This window comes from Balaenoptera acutorostrata, chromosome 7 (genome assembly GCF_949987535.1).
Source record: "Balaenoptera acutorostrata chromosome 7, mBalAcu1.1, whole genome shotgun sequence".
Taxonomy (NCBI): Eukaryota; Metazoa; Chordata; class Mammalia; order Artiodactyla; family Balaenopteridae; genus Balaenoptera; species Balaenoptera acutorostrata.
Genome location: NC_080070.1, coordinates 30,539,145 through 30,562,203, shown reverse-complemented (window position 1 = coordinate 30,562,203; position 23,059 = coordinate 30,539,145). Strand labels below are relative to the sequence as shown.

The 23,059-nt window shown below is 36.5% G+C and overlaps 1 protein-coding gene across 2 annotated transcripts in view; it reads left to right on the top strand.

Annotated features, from left to right (window-relative positions):
- Positions 1-23,059, top strand: part of CPED1 (cadherin like and PC-esterase domain containing 1) — a 291,359-nt gene that overhangs the window by 44,240 nt on the left and 224,060 nt on the right. For both annotated transcript variants that reach the window (XM_057550402.1, XM_007177252.3), the window contains exon 3: positions 17,032-17,138. In XM_057550402.1, the coding sequence (XP_057406385.1) occupies positions 17,032-17,138 (107 nt within the window). The remainder of the gene's footprint in view (positions 1-17,031; positions 17,139-23,059) is intronic.

Sequence of the window (23,059 nt, the reverse complement as noted above, 5' to 3'; positions counted from 1 at the left end):
ATGCTAATGTGTTGGTCCTGGACCATTTGTTGAAAACTACTGTCCTAGGTATTTCTTTATTACAGATTTTCAGTGTTTCTTCCAGAAGCACAAAGATGTTCTGCCTATTTGCTATTTTAAGTATTTAGTGGCCAAGCAGTTCCCCATATGCCTTGCTAGGACCCTGAATCAACCTTCTACCTTGGTGAGAAGCCCCCTCCTAAATTTACGTAGATGCTAAACCCATTAATTGTGAGTTAACATGCAAAGCCTTGGTACATGTTAGCTTAATTCTTTACAGTCAAGACCAGTGATCGCATTTAAAAATGATAGCAACAAGTAGCTGAATTTAAACTGTCTTTGGACATGTTGGGCTTGCTTGAAGATAGTGGGATCAAGGTAAAAATGTGGACAGATAATTTATTCCAAATGATAGTTATATGCTCCCAAAGAGAAGCAAGATGGTACTGTGGAAGAGAGGAATACTGGCTTGGGTTGCAATGTCTATGTGAAACCATGACTAAGTTACTTAATTTCTTAGATTCCTTTCATTTTACAGAAGATGAAGATTTTTGGATTAGATGATATTTAAGATCTAGTTCAACTGGAAAATATATAAAAACAATAATAAAGAATGAGGGAGATTACCTAAAATGCCACCAACAAAGACAGTTAATTTGGGGCCCATTTCTTTATAAGTTTTTTATACATTTTATACAATTTTCTAGTTTGCTTTTTTACCATACTATTATATCAGAAATACATGGCGTAAAAACTTTGTAAATGTTATTTCAAGGGCTACATAAAATTATATTACTGGATGTATTTAATATTTACTTAATTTAATGTCCTTAATCTTTCCCATATTGTTAGATATTTATGATATTTTTAATGTTTTGCTATTGTAAATATTGCACTCACAAAATTGTTGTTGTTCTATGGAAGTATAGCATGGAAATCCAAGTTCACAGCTGTAGTATAAAACAGATTAAGATTCTGCTGGAAATTGGTACTTGCATCGTGGTAGGAATGCTGGGAATGCCAGGATGGCAGGCACATTCCATGGTAATCTGAAGGCTCATCTGAGAGAGCCAGTATCAGGAATAACAAGTGTTTGCCCTTCCATTGGTTTGTTTGCTCAAGGATTCCTGTTCATTATTTGTTCATTTTTGGAGAAACAGCATAATAAGGGTATCAGGAAGACCTTACTTTGTGTTGTCTGAAATCTCGAACTCATAACTGTACACAGCATGACTATAGCACCCTGGGACTGATTTTGTTTCCTGTCTTATGGAAGGAAATACTGTTACTTTGTCACATTGAGTATTTTACATCAATTTTCATCAGAGACATTTTGAATTTTAAAATGATTGAGATCTATGTTAATTTTATGTATTTTTTCATTTGTATATAGCAGTTGATTGGCATCTTACAGTACTTTGAAAGGTGTACAATGTTTGAAAAGACTCAATGTCTGTTTTTCTTAGAAAATAATAGTTCTTTATTTGGATGCATATTCTAACCACAGTTTTAGAAAATAGTTTTCCCATTTATAAAGATGTTATATGTTTATGGTAGAATATTGAATCAAACCTTTGCAAGTACAAAGATGAAAGCGAAAATCACTCCAAATCCCACCACCCAGAGATAACTCAGTTAAACAATGTTGTGCATGTTTCCAGGCATCTCTCTAAGCATAACACCCACACACAAACACACACACACCCACACACACACACACATTTACATCCTGACTTTTTGCCTCCTGTCTCTTTTACAATAGTTTACCCCACATGTTTTAACAGATACTTTTTTTTTTCAAATTTTTTTGGCTGCCACATGCAACTTGCGGGATCTTAGTTCCTCGACCAGGGGTCGAACCCGGGGCCCCAGCAATGGAAGCACAGAGTCCTAACCACTGGACCACCAGGGAATTCCCGAGACATTTTTAATATTTTGATAAAAATAAAGACTGTGATAAAAGTATTGTCATATCAATGTAGTTTTTAAGGATTGTGATAAATTGTTATATCATTAGTTTTAAGTTAGCCTTTTTTGATCATTAACTAAATGCACTGTGCTATGTAGTTTATATACATTAACTTATTTAATTCTCACTTCTAGTCCACAAGGTAGCTATTTCTGTTTCACAGATGAGGAACTGAACAGTGTATATCATAAATGGTGGAGTTAAGGTTTGACCCAAGGACTGTCTTTCTCCAAACCTGAGTCTTTGACCACAATGTCATACTAGTTTCTTGAAAGTGTATGAAAAGTATTTGCTTTATTCTGTTTTGTGTTTTATTGTATAGGTATACCATAGTTTTTTAACCAAGTTCTTCTTGACAGATATTTAGAATTTTTTCAGCTTGTTAATATAAAATCCAACTTTACTACCATATTTGTTTATATTGCTTTTTTGAGATGTGGGTGTAATGTGGAATTGTTGTATCAATGGGTAAAATATTAAAACTGTGGTTCTTCCTGCCACATTCCTCTACAAAATGATGGTTCCTATTTTTACTTTCATCAGCAGTGCTAGTTCTCCATGGATTTTCAGTATTAGATGTTATCACATTTTTTAATCTGAGAAGTTAAAAATGTCACATCATTTAAATTCTTTCATAGGAAAGGAAGCTTTACTTACACATCAATTTAAAAATATTTCTATTTTTCTAAGTGCTGTTTTTTAAATTTAATTTTTTATTTGTAAATCTTTTTTATACAAAGGATATGAATAAGCAGTTTATATTTTCATCTAAATGTCAAAACAAAGGAGAAAATATCATGAAGTTCACAAAAAAGCTACAGAAAGACCATTTAAAGTATAGCATATCACTTTACAGTCCCAGGACTGGCAAATTTCAAAATTGGTGATATCACCTGTTGCTGGTAGACATTCCAGGAAAGGAAGCTCTCATACATTGCTTGTGGAAATGTGAAGTATTGTAGCCTTTTTTTGGAAAGCAATCAGGAAAATCTATAACATTTAAAATACTTATAGTTTCTAAGCCAACAATATTATTCTTGGGAATCAATTTGATAGAAGTTAAAGCATTAAAAGATAATTAAATATATACATAAATCTTAAAATTAGTACTGTCAAAGAAATACAGAAAATGGTTTTAAATAAGGACAGTCAAAATAAAGGAAATGAGATTACACTACAAATTTTGAGTAATAAATAATTAGACAGAAAAATAGCAAATTATGTTCCTAGAATCTCTGGAGAGGTGGAAAACTCATGTTAAGAGATTAGAGGAAACACCAATTTTGCAGAATTCTATTAAAATATGTGAAAAAAATGTGCTTCATAGATGTGTAGGAACAATACACTTTAATAATACGGTACACTTTAATATACTTGGCATAGTTTCATATGGGCTTAAGTGTTCTTCATCTCATAGATGACAGCATTATTAGCCTCAGGAGACACTTCTGATACCCCCTTGGCTTCTGGGAGCAGGGCCAATTTTAAGAAAATTATGAAGTGGATGAAACGGGTTTTAGGCAATAGCTCTGCTTACCCATTACCCAAATCCCTCCTTACCTAAAGCACCCACTTTAGGGTCCCACAGGGTTGGCCTAACTAGTCAGGTCACACCTACCACATGGGGCTCATTGCTACTCACTCATGAAAATGTACCTTCCTTCATCATCAGTTTCAGGGCTCAAGATGTCACATATTCTAGCAAATGCACTTGTACTGCCAATGAGAGAAAACTGATCCCAGTTCTAGATAATGTGTATGAATTTTAACTGAGGCCTCGTGCTAATGAAGTCCTCTGTTTCCCTTAGATCAAAACCACCAAATGGTGTCTGTTGAGTTAACATACTCTCCTTCTACCGTAAGAAGGCCTATTAACAAAACATGAGGGGGTGATGCAGAATTGAGAGAGAAGATTATTTTCTGTGTTTTCTAAATTATACTCATACCGCCCTATTCAGAAGCCTTAAATAATAGGCGGCAAGACATATAGAAGACGTCACATTGCTTCTTGAGTTTATCATCGAGAATCGCAAATTTATCTGCCTGTATCTTACCTCCCACCCACCTATCTATTCATTAAACAACAAATACTTATGTAAAGCTTATCAAGTACTAGGCACTGTCCTAAGCACTTTACAAATATTCACTCATTTAATTTTCATAATATCCTCCCAAGAGTGGTATTAGTATCACTAGGAGATCTGAGTTTTAAGCCTCACATCTGCTTTTTGGAATGACCTTGAACAAGCTCATTAGATCATCTATTGCTTGGTATGAAAATGGAAGATAAGACCTGTTCCATAAGTATCTCACAGAAATATTATGATTGGTTTAAGCAAATCTCCAAAGGTTATTGAAAATAATGCTTTATGAATAAGAGCTGTGTAATCCTAAAATACTTGTGGCATTAAGTAATAAGCCATTGAGAGAACTGATTCTTTTTCTCATGTTAGTGAACTATATTTTCTCAAGCCTTGATTCTCATCTGTGCTGAATTAGTGTGTAATTATTCTTAGAATAAATTTTAAATCAATGACTCCCACCTCCCTCTCAGATTGCTTGAAGTCCCCAGTGCATTATTTTACAATGTTAAACCAGATATGATTAGGTTTTATTCACTGCATTTTAAAGAAGTCATGCAAGATGACTTTGAATAAATCAGGAAGAAGGAATAATATTTGGTTAAATGAAGTGTCACCACACTAATTATACACTAAAATCTCCTGCACCGTTCTGTGGAATTTGGTACAAGGAGTGTCTATCAAAAACTCAAGTCAAGTACTCAAGTAATAAAAGAACCCATTTTCAAGCATCCTCCTCATAACAAGGATTATGACGAGGACATTATAGCCAGGCATCAGAATATTTTATAATTGACACTAAACACGTTTTATTTAACACATGTTTATTAAACATGAGCTAGGTGTAGGATACTAAAATTGGTGTGGATGGAGAGAGAGCATTATAAAAGTGAGTGAGACCTTTCAAGGAACTATAGGGCAGAGGTGTATATCAGTGTTTCTCAAACTCACATGTGCATACTGGGGATTTTGTTACTGACAAATTTGACTTGGTGAGGTCTAAGTTGGGGACTGAAATTTTTCATTTCTAACAAGCTTTCACTATATGAAAATGTAGATCCAAGGATACAGATCCAAGGATACATTTTTGAGTAGGAAAGATGTACATGTTTAACTGTAATATAAGATACAATAGGAGCAGAATGAAGAGCAGAAATAAAATGTTCTGAGAGAACAGAAAAGGAAGGGACCAATTCTGAATGTGGGGGTCTAGGAAGGTGTCACAAGTGAATACTTGGTATGTGACAATGATTTCTCAAGTAGATTTTAGAGGGAAGAGCATTCATCAGTATGAGCTGCATGCTAGGGCACACAGGTCTAAAAGTGTATGGATCATATGGTAGCTCTATCTTTAGTACTTTTTAAAGGAACCTCCATACTGTTCTCCATAGTGGCTGTACCAATTTACATTCCCACCAGCAGTGTAGGAGGGTTTCCTTTTCTCCACACCCTCTCCAGCATTGACTGTTTATAGATGTTTTGATGAAGGCCATTCTTACTGGTGTGAGGTGATACCTCATTATAGTTTTGATTTGCATTTCTCTGATAATTAGTGATGTTGAGCATCTTTTCATGTGCCTCTTGGCCATCTGTATGTCTTTTTTGGAGAAATGTCTATTTAGATCTTCTGCCCATTTTTTGATTAGGTTTTTGTTTTTTTGATATTGAGTTGCATGAGCTGTTTGTGTATTTTGGAGATTAATCCCTTGCCACTCCTGGGCATATATCTGGAGAAAACCAAAATTCAGAAAGATATGTATATCCCAGTGTTCATTGCAGCACTGTTTACAATAGCCAGGATATGGAAGCAACCTAAATGTCCATCGATAGAGGAATGGATAAAGAAGATGTGGTATATATATACAATGAAATAATACTCAGCCATAAAAAAGAACAAAATAATGCCATTTGCAGTGACACGGGTGGACCTAGAGATTGTCATACTGAGTGAAGTAAGTCAGACAGAGAAAGACAAATTAAAAAATATAAAAGAATGGTACAAATGAACCTATTTACAAAACAGAAATAGACTCACAGATGTAAAAAACAAACTTATGGTTACCAAAGGGGAAAGGGAGGTGGGAGGGATAAATTGGGAGATTGGGATTGACATATACACACTACTATATATAAAACAGATAACTAATAAGGACCTACTGTATAGCACAAGGAACTCTACTCAATACTCTGTGATGACCTATATAGGAATAGGATCTAAAAAAGAGTGGATATATGTATATGTATAATTGATTCACTTTGCTGTACAGCAGAAACTAACACAACATTGTAAATCAACTCTACTCCAATAAAAATTAATTGAAAAATAAATAAAAGTGTATGGAGTCTCAGGGGCCAACAAGGGTCCATGTGGCTGAGAAGAAGTGGGGTTTGGGGAGTGCTGCTTTGAGGGAAAGAGCTAGAGAACTAGGTTGGGGCAGGTGTGAAGGATCTCTGTTGCTTTGCTAAGGAATTTGATCTGTATTGTGCTGGCAATGATAAGATCTGTGTTTTCAGAGGATGATTGTGGCTTTATGGAGGAAAATGGATTAATGAAGGGAAAAGAAATAGAAGCAGGGCGACTAATTAGGAGACATTGCAGAGACAGTGAGATCTTAGATGTAGAGACTGTGATAGGATTTGGAAAGGTCAGGAAATATTTAAGAAATTCTAATTTAGGTTGGATGGGCATTGGAGATCAATGGGAAGTGGAATGAGAGTTGAAGTTGATGTTACGCTTTCTAGCTTGAGGGGAGAGAAGGTGACTACACCTTTGAGGGTAATAAAACTGGAAGGACGGACAGGTTTTTGGCAGGAGATACAGGTTCTGATTCATGTGTGTTCAGCAGGGCATCTGTCTTAGGATATAACTGGATATCTGAAACATAAGAAAGGTTAAGAAATGTAAATTTGAGAGTCAGTGGCAGGGAAGCAATAGCTAAAGCAATGAATGTAAATAAAATCACCAAAGGAGTTGAATTTAGAGAGAAATGGTAACAAGTGAAATGAAAGGCTAGAAATTTGGGGAGCTGCATGTATTGAGGAGGGTCTCAAACCCTGAACTTGATCTATTTTTCAGCCTTCTGTATTTTAAATACCATCGGAATTGTCTTTATCAGAGAATCCATCTTGTATAGAAAGTAATTATTTTTCATTTTCTGCATTGTAGTGCAGATTGGTTTTGTAATACAACATGCTTAGTATAAAATACTTGGTGATATATGTAACTAATATGTGTCTAGTTACAGCCATATACTTAACAGTCATCATCTTTTTTTCTCCGGAGAATATGTTTATTCTGATTTTTTTTAAAAAAACTAAAGTCCATACTTCATTCAGATTTTTAAACTTTTTACCTAATGTCCTTTTTCTGTTCCAAGATCCCATCCAGGATACATTACATTTAGTTGTCGTGTTTCCTTAGGCTTCTCTTGGTTGTGACCGTTTCTCAGACTATTTGCTTTTGATGACCTTGGCAGTTTTGAGAAGAACTGGTCAGGTGTTTTGATGTCCCTCAATTGGGTCATGCCTGGTATTTTCTGATTAGTGTAGGGTTATGGTTTGGGGGAGTCAGACCATGGAGGTAAAATTCTCATCATATCATATCAAGGGTACAGACTATCCACATGACTTATCACTGTTGATATTAGCCTTAATCACCTGGCAGGTAGTGTTTGTCAGGTTTTTCCACTGCAAATTATACTTTTATTTCCCATTTCCATACTGGACTCTTTGGAAGGGTGTCACTGAGCAACTCATGCCGAAGGACTAGGGAGTTGCGATCTACCTCCTTGAGTCTGTAGTAGCTATGAAAATTTTGTTTGATATTTTTCCACACCAGAGATTTGTCTCTTCCTCCCCATTTACTTTTTTATTCAATAATTTGTTTATATCAGTATGGACTAGTGGATATTTATTTTATACCAATATTACTTTACTTATTTTTTGCTCAAATTGTTCCAGTTTTGACCATTGGCTCCCGTGCCCCTTTAACATACCTCCGTCACTGCTTTTGTTCATTTGTTCGTTTGCTTGTTTGGTTTTGAGCTCTTCCTCATTTTCTGGCACTGTGATGCTCTAGACTCATCTTGTACACTTACTTTCCCAGCCCTTGAATCAGCCATACCTCCAAGGACCCCTGGTTCCTCGTATTGGAGAATGGAATTAGAAACCAATTATCTGAGTGTTAGGTGCAGTCTGAGTTTTAAATTGCTGCAGAGTTCATTTCTTTGAAGGTCTCGTAAGCTGGTGAGAATTCCAGACTTGTAGAAATTTGGTAAAATGCAGTAATGAGAGTTTTCTCCCAGACAAACAATAGTCTTGAAGCAGTAAAAGTTTAAACACACATGCACACACATCTAATCAGCTATACTTCAATAGAAGACTATATAAGTGGCATGAAAATCTTTTTTTAAAAAAGTCACTTTAAAAAAAGAGAACAAATATATGGATACCAAGGGGGAAAAGGGGTGGGGTGAGAGGAATTGGGAGATTGGGATTGATACATATACACTACTGATACTATGTATAAAATAGGCAACTAATGAGAACGTACTGTATAGCACAGGGAACTCTACTTAATTCACTGTGGTGACCGAAATGAGAAGGAAATCCAAAAAAGAGGGGAGATTATATATATATATATATATATATATATATATATAGCCGATTCATTTTGCCATACAGTAGAAACGAACACAACATTGTAAAGCAACTATACTTCAATAAAAATTATTAAAAAAAAAAAAACCTATGGGACTTCCCTGATTGTCCAGTGGTTAAGACTCTGAGCTCCCAATGCAGGGGGCCTGGGTTCGATCCTTGGTCAGGGAACTAGATCCTGCGTGCTGCAACTAAAGATCCTGCATGCCGCAACTAAGAGCACACATGCTGCAACTAAGACCGGGTACAGCCAAATAAATAAACAAGTATTAAGAAAAAAAAACAGAAAACAAACAAAAAAACCTATGGAAGGAAACTTTAGCAAGCCTTCTAAAGTAAGCATTTCTTGAGTTTATTTCATAGAAATACACTGATATATTTCTTTTCATGCTCTTCTTAATGAAAAGTTTCTTTAGAGCAGGAGTCTTAACTTTTGCAAAAGTTTAAGCATAATATTGCTTTCTTGAGCTTGTGAGTAGGTTAGAAAAATTTCAGGAGTTCAAAACTCTTCACAGAAACAATCTCCAAACCTCTCTTAGGGCAGAAAACTGGTTTAGAATTTCTCTGCGGTGAAACACAAAGTTTTCATCATCAGCTCTTAGAGGTTAAGGAGCCAGAGGCATAACAAGCAAAAATCCATGACCAGAGTCTTGGGGCAAGAAACCAGATTTAATTAGATTTTGTGACCATGTTACATAATGCATTGAAAATCTCAAGTTTCAATATATATGATTTCTTTTAAAATGAATTCTGAAAATTGAAATATATAATCCAATAAACATCTACTAAGTGTCTAGTATAATCAGCATTATATACAAGAACTTGAATGTTTGTTGTCCTTAAAGAAAAGCCATGAATAAAATTAATTAAGCATGGGTAGATCCATCATATTAAGAATACAGTTAAGGGAACAGATTAATGCAGCTTGGTTCAGGAATGGCTAATTTATATTCAAACAATCTTGTGGTAGAATCAAGCATAGAACCCAATTTATTATTAATAAGTTAATAATGTATTCAATAATGTAAACTATCTACTAAGTCTGGTAAAAGAAGGATACAGAGAAAGGAAGACTTTGTTATGTGATAAGAATCTTATAGTTGTGAAGAAAAGGGCGTACAAAGGGAAGAGTGAACATGTGAAATATCCTCATGTTATAAAGGAATATTATGTATTAGTTAATAATTGTTATATTATAAAGGAATATTATCTATTATTTAAAAATTAAACATTTCAGTATTTCACACTGAAATAAAACAAATTTTAGGAAATCACACTACTGTATCCTTAAGGAATATAATAGTATAATACTATGAATAAGTAAATGAGACTTGGCTTTAGTAGCTATGTATCTTAAAAGTTCCTGGACAAGTTTCTTTTCCAAGTCATACTTTATAAATCTTTTCTGCTTCAATCAAATGTATGTGTTCACAGAAAAGTTTCTAATAAGTAAAGCACTTGGAATCTGCTATTAGTTTTCAGAATTAATATTACAATTCTTTAAATGCAATGACTGGTTACATTTGTTTTTCTTACGTACTTCTCTCCTTCATTCTTACTAAGAACCAAATGTATCTTTATGTCCTTTTTAAAAAAACTACTCTAATATTTTTTCTTATTATTCATCCATTTTTAATTTTTACAAAAATATTTCAATATCCTAGCATTTTATTGAGTCTTAGTTATTGGTCTACTGCTCACATTCAGTTATTCATTCATTTATGCATTTAGCAAATACTTGTTAAATTCCAGCCATTGTTGTAGATACTGAGAATGCAGCAGTGATTAAAATAGGCCCTGTTCTGCCCTCATGAAGCTCACATTCAAATGGGGAGAGACAGACAATAAACAAATAGATAAGAAATACATAATGTGTCAGATGGTGATAGATGCTATGGAGAAAAATAAAGCAGGAATAGACTTGTCATTCCTTGAGAATAAACAGCATTTATAAGAATGATGCTGGGGGCTTCCCTGGTGGCGCAGTGGTTGAGAATCTGCCTGCCAATGCAGGGGACACGGGTTCGAGCCCTGGTCTGGGAAGATCCCACATGCCGCGGAGCAACTAAGCCCGTGAGCCACGAGTACTGAGCCTGCGCGTCTGGAGCCTGTGCCCCGCAGCGGGAGGGGCCGCGATAGTGAAAGGCCCGCGCACCGCGATGAAGAGCGGTCCCCGCGCCGCGATGAAGAGTGGCCCCCACTTGCCGCAGCTAGAGAAAGCCCTCGCACGAACCGAAGACCCAGCACAGCCAAAAATAAAATAAATAAATAAATAAATAAATAAATAAATAAATAAAAAATTAAAAAAAAAAAAAAAAAGAATGATGCTGGGCTTCCCTGGTGGCGCAGTGGTTGAGAATCTGCCTGCTAATGCAGGGGACACGGGTTCGAGCCCTGGTCTGGGAAGATCCCACATGCCACGGAGCAGCTGGGCCCGTGAGCCACAACTACTGAGCCTGCGCGTCTGGAGCCTGTGCCCCGCAACAGGAGGGGCCGCGATAGTGAAAGGCCCGCGCACCGTGATGAAGAGCGGTCCCCGCACCGCGATGAAGAGTGGCCCCCGCTTGCCGCAACTAGAGAAAGCCCTCGCACGAACCGAAGACCCAACACAGCCAAAATAAATAAATAAATAAATAAATAAAAGGAATTATTCTCATGGCCTGTCCAAATTATTTAAAAAAAAAAAAAAAAAAAAAGAATGATGCTATCTCAGAGCTCTCCGTTGTTCTCTGGGTTGAATTACTGATCCAGTAGACTTTATCAGTGAAGAGGTCATCTGAGAGCCAGGAACGATTGTGTGCTTTACATGGCAGCCTGACTATGAGAGGCTGGAAATATTCTAAAGGCAGCCTCACTCCTTAGGGCAGATGCTTGATTAAAACAAAAACAAGAACAAAAACCTTTTAAAATAGCTCTTACTTTTAACACTGAGATGTTAGGTGGTTCCTGAGAACGCTAAACTATAGTCAGTGCCATATTATGTGTGAATTAATAAAGCTGGACCCTGACATCTCCTTCTAAAATTGTCTGTGGAGTTTTCATTGCTTCCAGACCCAACCCTATGGAGGCATGATAATGAGCAATAATGTTCTTTAGTTTGTGGGGAGAATCCTATAGATTTTTCATGTTGAGATGGAGAATGGAACATCCATATCCTGTCTTCTTAGAACTATGTCCTGTGACCTCTCTATTTAAGGGCTTGGCTAGCCTGATCTGGGAGCTTGTCCTGCTCTGGTTTCTTTGTGACAGGGAAAGAAATCATTTTAACCATCAAAAAAAATCTGAGAAACTTTTAGACGTTTCTTTTCAAAAGTAGGTGGAAACCCAGTTAATATTTATAGTTCCTGAGTACATGTGCAGTTGAGAGCTATCTCCTTTTACACATGAATATTTCTCTTACTTCAATTACCACTGGTATCACTAATAATGTTTTAGGGTGCTATTGCTGGGTGAAGGTCTAGGAATACCTGAGATATACCTGTTATAGTCTTTTTCCTCCAAGGTCCCAAAGGAAAATAGACACTGGACAGTAGTTGAGAAAATACCAAAGCTAGATAGTTCCTCTTTGTCTCAGTTTCTTCTTCTGTAAAGTATGTGTAATAATAGTTTCTACTCCACAGGGTTGTTGGAAGTTCTGCATAAGTTAATACATATAAGGCATCAAAAGCTAAGTGTCTCTGTTGCCTCCCTGTTTTTTGAAGCAATAATGATGTAATGATCACAAACATGGCTGCTGGAGCTAGACTTCCTGTTTTCAAATTCTCTTCCCATCACGAACTAGATGGCTGACCTTGGGCAAGTTATTTAACCTTTCTGCACTTAAAAAAAAAAGAAAAAGTACATCTAGCAGGGTATTGTATAAAATAAATTAATTAATGCAAATACTTGGAACAGTACCTGGCATCCTCTAAGTACTCAAGAACTAATTGCTGTTGATTTATTACCACTACTACTGCTACTATTCCTTATTTATTAGTGTGGCCTTGGCGCCCAAATCCTAATGCAGTATTCTAAAGAGTTAGTCTGAGTCACATAAAGGTCTCCTTTCCCTATGCCAGGAAAACCTAAGAAGCCATCATCCAAATTGGCCAGGATCTGCTTTGCCTGTTTTTTCCCCAAGCCAAATCTTTTTTTTTTTTAAGTTACTTTTTATTGGAGTATAGTTGCTTTGCAGTGTTGTGTTAGTTTCAATCCAAATCTGACTTCTCAGCTCTTACACTAATGTCGACCTTCAGGGGACAGAAGAAACACATCAAGTAAGACCAACACCAAAAATGTTTGCTTCAGTGCCTAGAAAGAGCCTGTTCTGGGCCACGTATAACTGTGGCAACAGCCCTGAGACAGACTGAATGTGGAAAGAGTCCAAAGAGAAAGTGTGAACAAGAAAGAAATGAAGGCAGGTCCACCTAAGAGTGGGACCTGGTCCACTTTAGTAATCCAACCAAAAAGACATAAGGGAAAAAGATGGCTACAGGCCAATCGTTTTTTTCCAGGCTTGTTAGAGAAAGAACGACTCTAAGAGACCACACTTCAGTTCTTGCCAACTTTAACATGGCCAACCAAATGTCTTTGGAGTTGAAGTGACCTTACTCAACCTTGCGAAAGAGTATGGCCAAAGATGGAAATCAAAGGGTATGTTCAGACATCCTTTAAAGACCAACTGAGCAAATATCAACTGCCTATAGTCATCTCAACAAAACCAATTTACCTAATGAACAAGCCTAATTCATTGAGAGCTAGAACATGGAACATCAACTTGCTGAATGAACAATTCATGGAAAACTGACAAACCAGTGTTTTATACCAGTTCTAAGGACTGTTTGCTGCTACTAAAGGCAGAGCCCAGGCAGAGTTTGGGCCAGGTCGGGCCACTAAGGTAAACTACAGAAAATGTGGGAAGCTGTCAGTGGCTGCCTTGTAGGATATAAACCCAAAACTTCTAAGTTTTCAAATGAAAGCTGAAATCTGGATTTTTATGTGAATTGTGCTGACATTTGCATTTTGACAAACGCTTAAAATTAAAAACAAAACAAACACTGTGCAGACCAAATGCACCCTAAATGCGGGCATTACTCCCCCTGTGTGCCTGCAGTCTGCAGTCTCTGCTGTACGCATTGTCCACTAAACACTCATGCTTCTAGGTTGTTGAGCGTGACCCCAAAGCTTCACAGTATATAGTAATTTGTAATCTTGTTGAGGAACAAATTTGTATCCCAGATGCTCCAAGGTTGACTTCTGAATGTTATTTACTTCACTAGTGAGTATGCTTTGCTCTCTGCCCAGTTTCTAGATTTCAGTATGGTTTTGGGAGTTTTTTAAACCAAGCTTGAATTCATAGCACCACTCATAAAACAAATAAAGCTTTTTTCTTTAAAACAGGGCTGTGGGAATCAGGCAAGGGAGTAGATTTCTAGATAGAAATGAAGAGAAATTGAAAAGGTCTACTTTAACTAGAAAATTTAACTAGGAAATAGAGATTTGGAAGTTTGATGTAGAATTCAGCAAGGATAACAATAGGAATTTTGAGTGGAAACAATCAGCATTTTTTTCAGACCATGGTAGCAAGAATTAGGCAGAAGGACATGAAGAGATCGCTGAAAATTTTTGGTTATACTTTACTTCATTTTAAGAGGAAATTGATGTGCTATATGGTATTTTTGAAATATTAACTTTTAACTTAAAATATTAATTAAATATTTTTGAGAGATGAGGGGTAACCTTATGAATGTCAAGAAATTGTGTGATGCTTTATAAGTTAGCCTAAATTCTTTTTGATGTTTAAATCCCTTATTGCTGCTAAGGGCAGTGACTGTCTGCCCTTTTGTTTTGCTATTTGCTTTCATATTTCTAGTACAGTGTTCAGCTCAGAGGAGGTTCTTAATAAACTGAATACTTTGAATTATTTAAATGTGTCTCCAGTTTCAAACATTTATGGTTTAAATATATATTTCTTTCTATCAATTCTAGAAATTGTGTGTATGCCTTGGGTAGTGAAGGGGGGCATGCTTCAGACTTAGAGGAATATAAAACATACTCTGTTTTTTAACACCCAAACAATGCAGTCCATAATATGAAATTCCTCTCTCTCTGCCTATTCTTATCTTCTTAAAATATTTAGTTGTGTATATTATAACAGGAAGTTTCCTCTAGGGTTTTAGTGTTTCCTGGGCTAGAAGTAATATCGAATGAAAATAGTCTCTGTGTTTTCCCTTTTGAATCCATATCAAAAGGTTTTGGCTGAAAATACCAGGTGCACATTTAAAATAAAGTATTGGAATCATCATAGAGTATTAGGTTTTGGCCATTGGAATCTGCTTGTAGTTTCCTTCAAAGTGAGAGTGCATGGGACAGGGTAGACCCTTGACACCTAAGGCCTGATGGCTATTACCTGGATGAGATCTCTCCCAGCTCCCAATCACCAGCATCATTTCTCCTTGTTCTTTTGAAGTATTGTGCCATCTTCCAGCATCTTGAGACACATCAAGCAAACGGAGAAGCTCTAGGACAAGAGCTCAGTTAACTTGAGTTCAGTTGTCTGGCTCCTTTTGTTTGGCAGAGAGGTTTCCCTTCCAGCAACAGGACAACTATAGAGGGACCAATAGCTCAGACAGCACAGGACTTGTCAAATGGAAAAGGACTTGGTTAGTGGAGAGTGAAATTTCATTCCTAATTGTCATAGATATTCTTCCTCATCAACTTTTTTTTTCCTGTATAATTCTTCTTTGAAAGCATTATGCTCTCAAGTGAGAAATTCTAGGAAATTTTTAAAAGATAGCATTTGGAGGCATTGGATATTTTCTAGCTTTTTGAAGCCACTAATAACGCAGGAACTGACTTGTGAGGTCTGGCATAAATAGTTACTTGAAGGAACATTTATCTTAGTACTGATCAACAAAAGATGCCATGTGTACAGCAATTGCTTCATTTTCTAAACCGGATTTCCATCCAAAATGGAGAAAGTTTCCCAGGTAGTACCAATTCTTTTATATATTACTTAGTGTTCTTTTTCTGTTTTTTTTTTTTTTTTGAGATAGATATTTCTATATTGTTTCTGAAGTAATGTGTTTACTACCCTATCATTAGCTAGTTATTCATTCATGCATTTAACAAATATTTCTAAAGCAGCAATTATATGCAAGGTAAGCTGATACAAATTTATGTAAATAGATCAAAAAGAATAAGGGAAAATAAACCCATATATAGCCACATAAATGTTAATTTTTAAGTGTTCAATTACTTATGCAAGAATGTACTCTGCTGAGATTATTTTGGCAAGTAACTATGATTTATTGGCAAAGAACTTTGTTCTTGGTGAAATGTCATTTCTTTGGTCTGTGTTATACTCTGTATTTTAGAGTCAACTCTGTCTATAACTGGAACACAAATTCCTTTTAGACTAAACCTATCTTAAATTTTTCATTAAATTTTATTTTCTACCTAACACAACTTTTTCTTTGTAAGAAAACTTATAAGAGCATTTTTTAAAAATTTATTTATTTAAATTATTTATTTTTGGCTGCGTTGGGTCTTGATTGCGGTGCGCAGGCTTCTTATTGCGGTGGCTTCTCTTGTTGCGCAGCACGGGCTCTGGGCACGCGGGCTTCAGTAGCTGTGGCTTGCGGGCTCTAGAGCGCAGGCTCAGTAGCTGTGGCTTGCGGGCTCTAGAGCGCAGGCTCAGTAGCTGTGGCTTGCGGGCTCTAGAGCGCAGGCTCAGTAGCTGCGGCTTGCGGGCTCTAGAGCGCAGGCTCAGTAGCCGTGGCGCACGGGCTTAGTCTCTCTGCGGCATGTGGGATCTTCCCAGACCAGGGCTCGCACCCGTGTCCCCTCCACTGGCAGGCGGATTCTTAACCACTGCACCACCAGGGAAGCCCCTTAAGAGCATTTTTGATTTTCAAGATCTATGAAAAGTAAGGGTAATACGGAGGCCCAGAGCAAAATGTTCGATGTTTTGACTTCATATCGTTATAACTCTCTCATCTCTTAAAAGACTTTATAATTTTCTTTCCTCCCAATCTCTGATTAAGATTTTATGAATTTATAAAATTAGTGATTTGAAACATTCTAATTTTAGTCTTTTAAAGGAATTTTATGATATAACTTAAGATAATTGGATTTTCCCTAGTATACAATATTAAAGTGTTACTTCTGCTTAATTAGAAAAGGTGAATTTTAGTTACTTTGAATGTATACTTTTAAGTATATTCAGAATCATTGTTACTTGTGTTTTAGGATTTAAATAATTACATTCTTTAATCTGAAGAAGTATATGGTGCCTTTAAAAATCTGATAAGAAATTGTTTTTCCATACTCTTTTGCTATTAGGTGATTTGGGCTCTTGGGATCTGCTCGTTTGCCTGTCTTCTAGGAAAGCTGGTGGAAAACCTTGCATATCCGAGGAAGACATGTGCCAGTTAGGTTTACATCAAAAGGTAAACATTCTTTTTCAAAATGTGCACAGATTTTATCAGACCTATGAATATTAACACCAGTACTTCCTGGTCCATAATGTTGAAAAAAAAAAAAAGTCTTGAAAAACTGGAACCGTTGCATCTTTGGAGAAAGTTTCAATGGCCATGCCTTATACACTTTACCATAAAATTTCACCATTTGGGTTTGATAAGACCCCCTTCAACTTCAGCTGCTACCAATAAGGATCCAGTTTTACCTAGTGGGACCCAAAACTTGACCTTGAAATACATAGCCTATGGAGTGTTGCTTACCCTGGCCACCTGTCCATCCAAAGTAGTAAAAATTTTATTTACTAGATCCCTGTTTTGACTTTTCAAACTTAAATTGATATCCTGAATTATAACAAATTTATATAGTTTTTAAATTAACTTTTAAAATTGACATCCTATATCTACTATCGTGTGTAAACTTTTATAAATGCTTCTAGAAAAATTAACTAAAAATTATCAGATGCCTACAGTGTGCTAGTCACTGAGCTGGAAAATTTGCATATGCTCTATTTTTGGTAACTTTAACAAATCTGTGAGAAAAGTGTCAAAGCCAATAGCTATTTTTCAGTAGTAAAAGAGTACTATAGTAGCTACCGTGATCATTTGATATTTCTGCAATTGACAGTTGTGATCACTCCTTCTTCCTTCTAACTCTTTCCTTCCTTGACCTTTAGACTGAGCACATTCTTTCGCTTCTTCTCGTACATCTTTGGCCATCCTTTCTGTGTCCTTCCGAGCCACCTTTTCTCTGTCCGTTCTTTAAATGCCTCTGTTCCCCAGCACCACCCCTAACGTTTCACCTACCATTTGTAGTTGATGACTCCCAAATCTACATCTAAAGTTCAAAGCAGTTTCCCATGCTTCAGGCTTGCATGTGTAACTACCCACTGAACATCTCTACTTAGATGTCACATAGGACCTCAGACTCAACGTAGAGAAAATGAATTCATTATTTTCCCTGGTAAACTCACTTCTGCGCTTGCATTTAGAAGCTCTGCAGAACTGCTCTGCTGGTCATGAGCATGCTTAACCACTCTTGTCACTTCCTAAGATAGAAATCTGGCCTTTACCTTTGAGCCCTTCCTCTCTCTTGTCATCTGAATTCTATCAATCATGAATACTAAGGAATTTAACTTCTAAATAGTTCTCAAATATCTTACCTACTCTCCATACTTACTGCCTTTATTCTGGTCAGACAGTCACCATGTATAACCAGGACAATTGCTGAATCCTCCTCACTGATTTTTCTGAAGCAAGTGTTTTGCCCCTGAAATCCATCGGGCTCTCAGTTATCAGAGTGAAAAATAGAAAATGCTGAATTAACCTGGTTACTCCTGTGCTTAAAATCTTGCATGGCTTCCCATCAGCTACAGGATAAAGTTGACAATATTTGCTGTGTGTATCAGTCAACCTCCCAGCAGGAAACAGATGCCATACTCCAAAGGATTTAACTGAAGAGAAACTAATGAAAGAGCTATTTACAGAGCTTTTGGCAGGATAAGAGAAACAAAAAAGATTAGAGGCACCCAGGGACCAACAACATCATAAGGTTTTACCACCCTTGGTCTGAAGAAGGGTGTGTACAATAGAAGGAATTGTATAGCAAAACCAGATAAGAGCCGGAGCCAAGAAAGAGGGATCCGTGGAAAGGAGCTATAAACACAGGGGAATGTAGCCATTACCAAATCATAGCCCTGCAGAGAGGAAGCCAGGAAGATAAGTATTCAGCCTCTCTCTACTCCCACCTTCCAATCTCTTGCCAAGGCCTCCTCCTGAGAACGATTCTAAGTGCTTACATGTTTGTTTATATACATTCTTTACATATGAAGAGACTGAAGCACAGAGAGATTAAGAAAATTACTTAAGTCGTCCTAGCTAATAAATGAAGCATCTAGGATTCAAACTCTGGAAGTCTGACTTTAAATTCTGTGTTCTTAACCATATCACTATAGAACCTTTCTAAATAAATATTTAGCTGCTGCACTTAAAGCCTATTCTAATGAATATTCTTAAAGAATACACAAATTCTAAATGATACATTTAGATAACTGTCACTTTGGAGCATGAATAATTTGAAGTTTTGTGAACCATGACTTATTTATGTAAACATAAGTATTCAAAACAGAAGTTGCTTCAGATTTGTTGGGTATGTGTTAGCATTGTTAATGACCTTAGAATGAACAAAAAAAGGGCACCTGCTCAAATGAGGATTACTCACCACTTCAGAGCTTTGGAATTTAAGTGCTTAATGAAAATGATCTTAAGGTCTGTTATAGATCATGAATGACCAGGAGTCTCTCTAGCCAGGAGGAAAGTAACAGGAATTTAAAACTGTATTGGTCCGTGTGATGCTGAAACTGAAGCAAGGTCCACTATTTGGGGTGACACTAAGTTTAGTAAGTGGGGCTGTATCTCACCTCTAACAGGTCCTGGTATTTCTAGAGCAGAGAAATTCGTTTCTAGTTCTGAATGTTTGTAGGATTAGCAGTCCCTGAATCTGGGATGCTGTTTTTAGTACTTGGAGCACTGAGAACTACTGAAATGGCTCTTATTTTACAACTTGCTAGGACATTTTCAGGTGACCGTGATGGAGTGATAATTACCTGGGAGAGACATGGATGATAATAAGACTGTATTTTCTTTGATTAGCTGGTTCCCTTCTTGCCATTAATTCTCTTCCTTATGGATGATACTGAACAGCTTTCAGAGAAGGTCTGATTTTTGATAAAAGATGTGAGCATCTGTACAGATCTAATGAAGAAAAAGGACAGTTCCCTAAGATACAATGTGACATGTGTGTCACTCTCAATGTTCATGAGTGACCAAAAAAAAATTTTTTTCCCTGGGTGCTTTCTTACACTTTATATAAATAGCTCATGTCAAATGTCTACTTTCCTTAATGAGTTAATGGTATTACTGTAGTTTTAGTTTTTTTGAGTTATAAACACTTTCTGAATGTTTATAATTAACGTCATACTGTTGCTCTTATTAATGAAATATGTCTCAAAATAAGAATGATTTTTTTTTTTTTTACTTTTGCTTCTGACGGTATGTAATGAAAACAATTTAGATTACCACAGAGTAGGATTGAAATATTTTTAAATGCACATTTCCTTTCTCCCAGTTTGATCTCAGAAATATTCTAGGGCCCAAATGTCATTATCATTTTTTTATATGCATTCTAATCCTTTCAAAGATGCAGAAACTTCTGTGCCAAGAAAAACAGCTGTCTATATAAAATATACATGCGCGCACTTGCACACGCACACACACACACACATATAAAGCATTCAAACCCAGTACAAAATCGGTATATATTGAAAATGACTGTTTGGGTGGTAATGATGTCAGTGTAGCTTCATCAGCTGTAACAGATGTACCACTCTGGGGGAGATGTTGGTAATGGGGGAGGCTGTGTGTGGGTCGGGGGAGTGGGTATATGGGAAATCTCTGTACCTTCTGTTCAATTTTGCTGTGAACTTAAGTTCTATTAAAAAAAATTATTGCAGTATTAAGCTGGAGAAGCTCATCGTATAAAAGTCAGCTAATCCCAGTGAAAACTTCTTTATGTTCCACTTGATAATGATGCAAATCTTACATATTTTATGATGTACATAAAAATAAGAATAAAAAGCACTAGGATATTGAAGAACATTATTAGGTTTAACAATTAAACAGTTAATTAAGAAAGTTAATATGTGTAATAAAGTTGATTTAGCACAGCTGTAGGACCCATAGCCTTGTATGTGTTTATTTTTTTGTGCCAAGTTATTTAGTTTAACTGCTTAGCTTGGTGCTCAGTTCCAGAGTAGAACGGAGATGATATTTCTAGTGTCACGTGTCACCATGGTCATGTCATCTTCTTCTACTCTGTGAATTCCAAAGATGTGCTTTGGAGGAAAGAGCAGTGGAAGAGGTCATTGGGTAGGGGATGGGAAAGTGAGAGCAGTTGCTTCCTTTGGCTTGGCTCTGGTTTTTTGAAGCAAATGCTTTGTTGACCCTGAGTCAGTTCATCGTTGTGACCCAAGGTCTCATGTGAAAAGTCATCTCTCTGATATGACACAGCAACTACCCTTGTATCTGAAATCTGTGCAAGCTGTACTCTGTCTTTGCAGCATTTACACACATTCTTCTGGCCCGTTAGTTCAGTTACTGTGATCCATTTAACCAGGGTTCTGCTAGTCCTTTCAGTTTGTAGAGGTCAGGAGGGCATACGAAGGATGCTCTACACGTCTGCAAGGCCGGCACATTTACTCTGAGCCCTTCAAGAAGTGGGAGAAGGTTTTCAATAGGACCTGTGTCCATACACAGCCTTCACTACTACTTACCTAATGCTGCTTCTTTTTCTTGGCCCTTCTATCGTTAAAGATTCTATTTAGTCAATAGCAACTGAGTGATTTTTTTTCCTTAAGTGGAGGAAAATGGTTCAAGTTTATTGACTTTTAAACCTTTTCACAATCTAATTTAGAAAGGCTCTTTGTGTGTTAACAATAACAGCAAAACCCCCAAGCCTCTAGGATGGGTTCCCCAGACCTTTGCAATCATGCTCTGTCCCTCCCTCCAGCCTGTCTTAGGCTGAACTGAAAACTTCAGGACTTTATGAAAGCCCTTCTTCTTTTCCTACATTTAGACTCTAAAACTGATCACTTTTGAATTTGAGAAACGTAGACATCCCTAAAATCTACAGTGTACTATACACTTTTCTCAATTATCATATTCACAAGAGCGGATTCTGCTGAAGCCTGGGCTTTATTTATGCATGACCTGGGCTGAAGTTTACAGTTTGCTGAATAAACGGATAGAGTTAACAAGATTGCAAGGGTTAGAGAACTTTTAAATGATGAACTGTTTCAAAGCACTTTAAATGAATCCTTTTTTAAAAACTACAGCTTATGACTGAATTATTGAATTGATCAAAGCTTAGAGCGGAAGTGGTATTTAGAGACCCAAGGCTCTATTTTACAAATGGAGAAATTGAAAAGAAGTAAAGTGACGGGCTCAAGGTTCTGATTTTGTTACAGGCCAGAAGTGGGACTAGAGCCCATGTCTCTGGTTCCCTCTCTTTTCTCCAGCTGCAGCTGAGTTCTTTTTATCCAGTCAGGCCAGCCGGGCACAGCAAAGAAACTCTAATACGTTTTTAGGGTAGAGTGAATTAATTTGAAAGTAATCAATAATTGCTCAAAAATGAATCTGATTTTCAAGCTGATTTACACTGACTCTTTCTGTTGGTTTTAACGAGGCGTTACCATGTTTGGCATTATTTGGGGGATTTAGCTGAGAATAGCTAATCTGTAAATTCAGAATAGGAGGGAATTAAGCTTGCTTGTATCTTTTCTTTAAAAATTAAAAGATATGTTTGAATTTATGACAACATTTATGAAGCTTTCTAAGAACAAATTTTTGTTAAAATATAGTTTTGTGGTGACTGGGTTTTATACTCGAAAGCAATAAATACCCTTCAGTATGAAGTGAAAACTATAAATGCTAACAGGTTTAGCATTGAATTACCACTAGATGTCCGTGATTCAAATCATTGAGGGCCTTTGGAACTTGGGAGTGTAGCTGACTTTGAGGAATGTTTAGTACTATTTTTTGCCAAAGCAAAATGTGCAACTGTCAAGTTAGTAGTGTTACTCTATTTGCCATAATGACATAAATTATTTTCTTATTTTTTCTAGCAAATATCATGGCTTTGAAATATATCAAGGTTTTAACAAGTATTCCCAAATATTTTGAAGATTTCTAAGGGCACGTTTTTATTTTATGTTATCAAATAAACCACTCTATTATTTTGGATTTTAAAGTTGACTTACAGAGATTTGAAAGTAGGAGGTGGTTGGTGTAGACAATGCTTCACATCTGTACCCTGTAGGCTGTTTGTATTTTCTTTG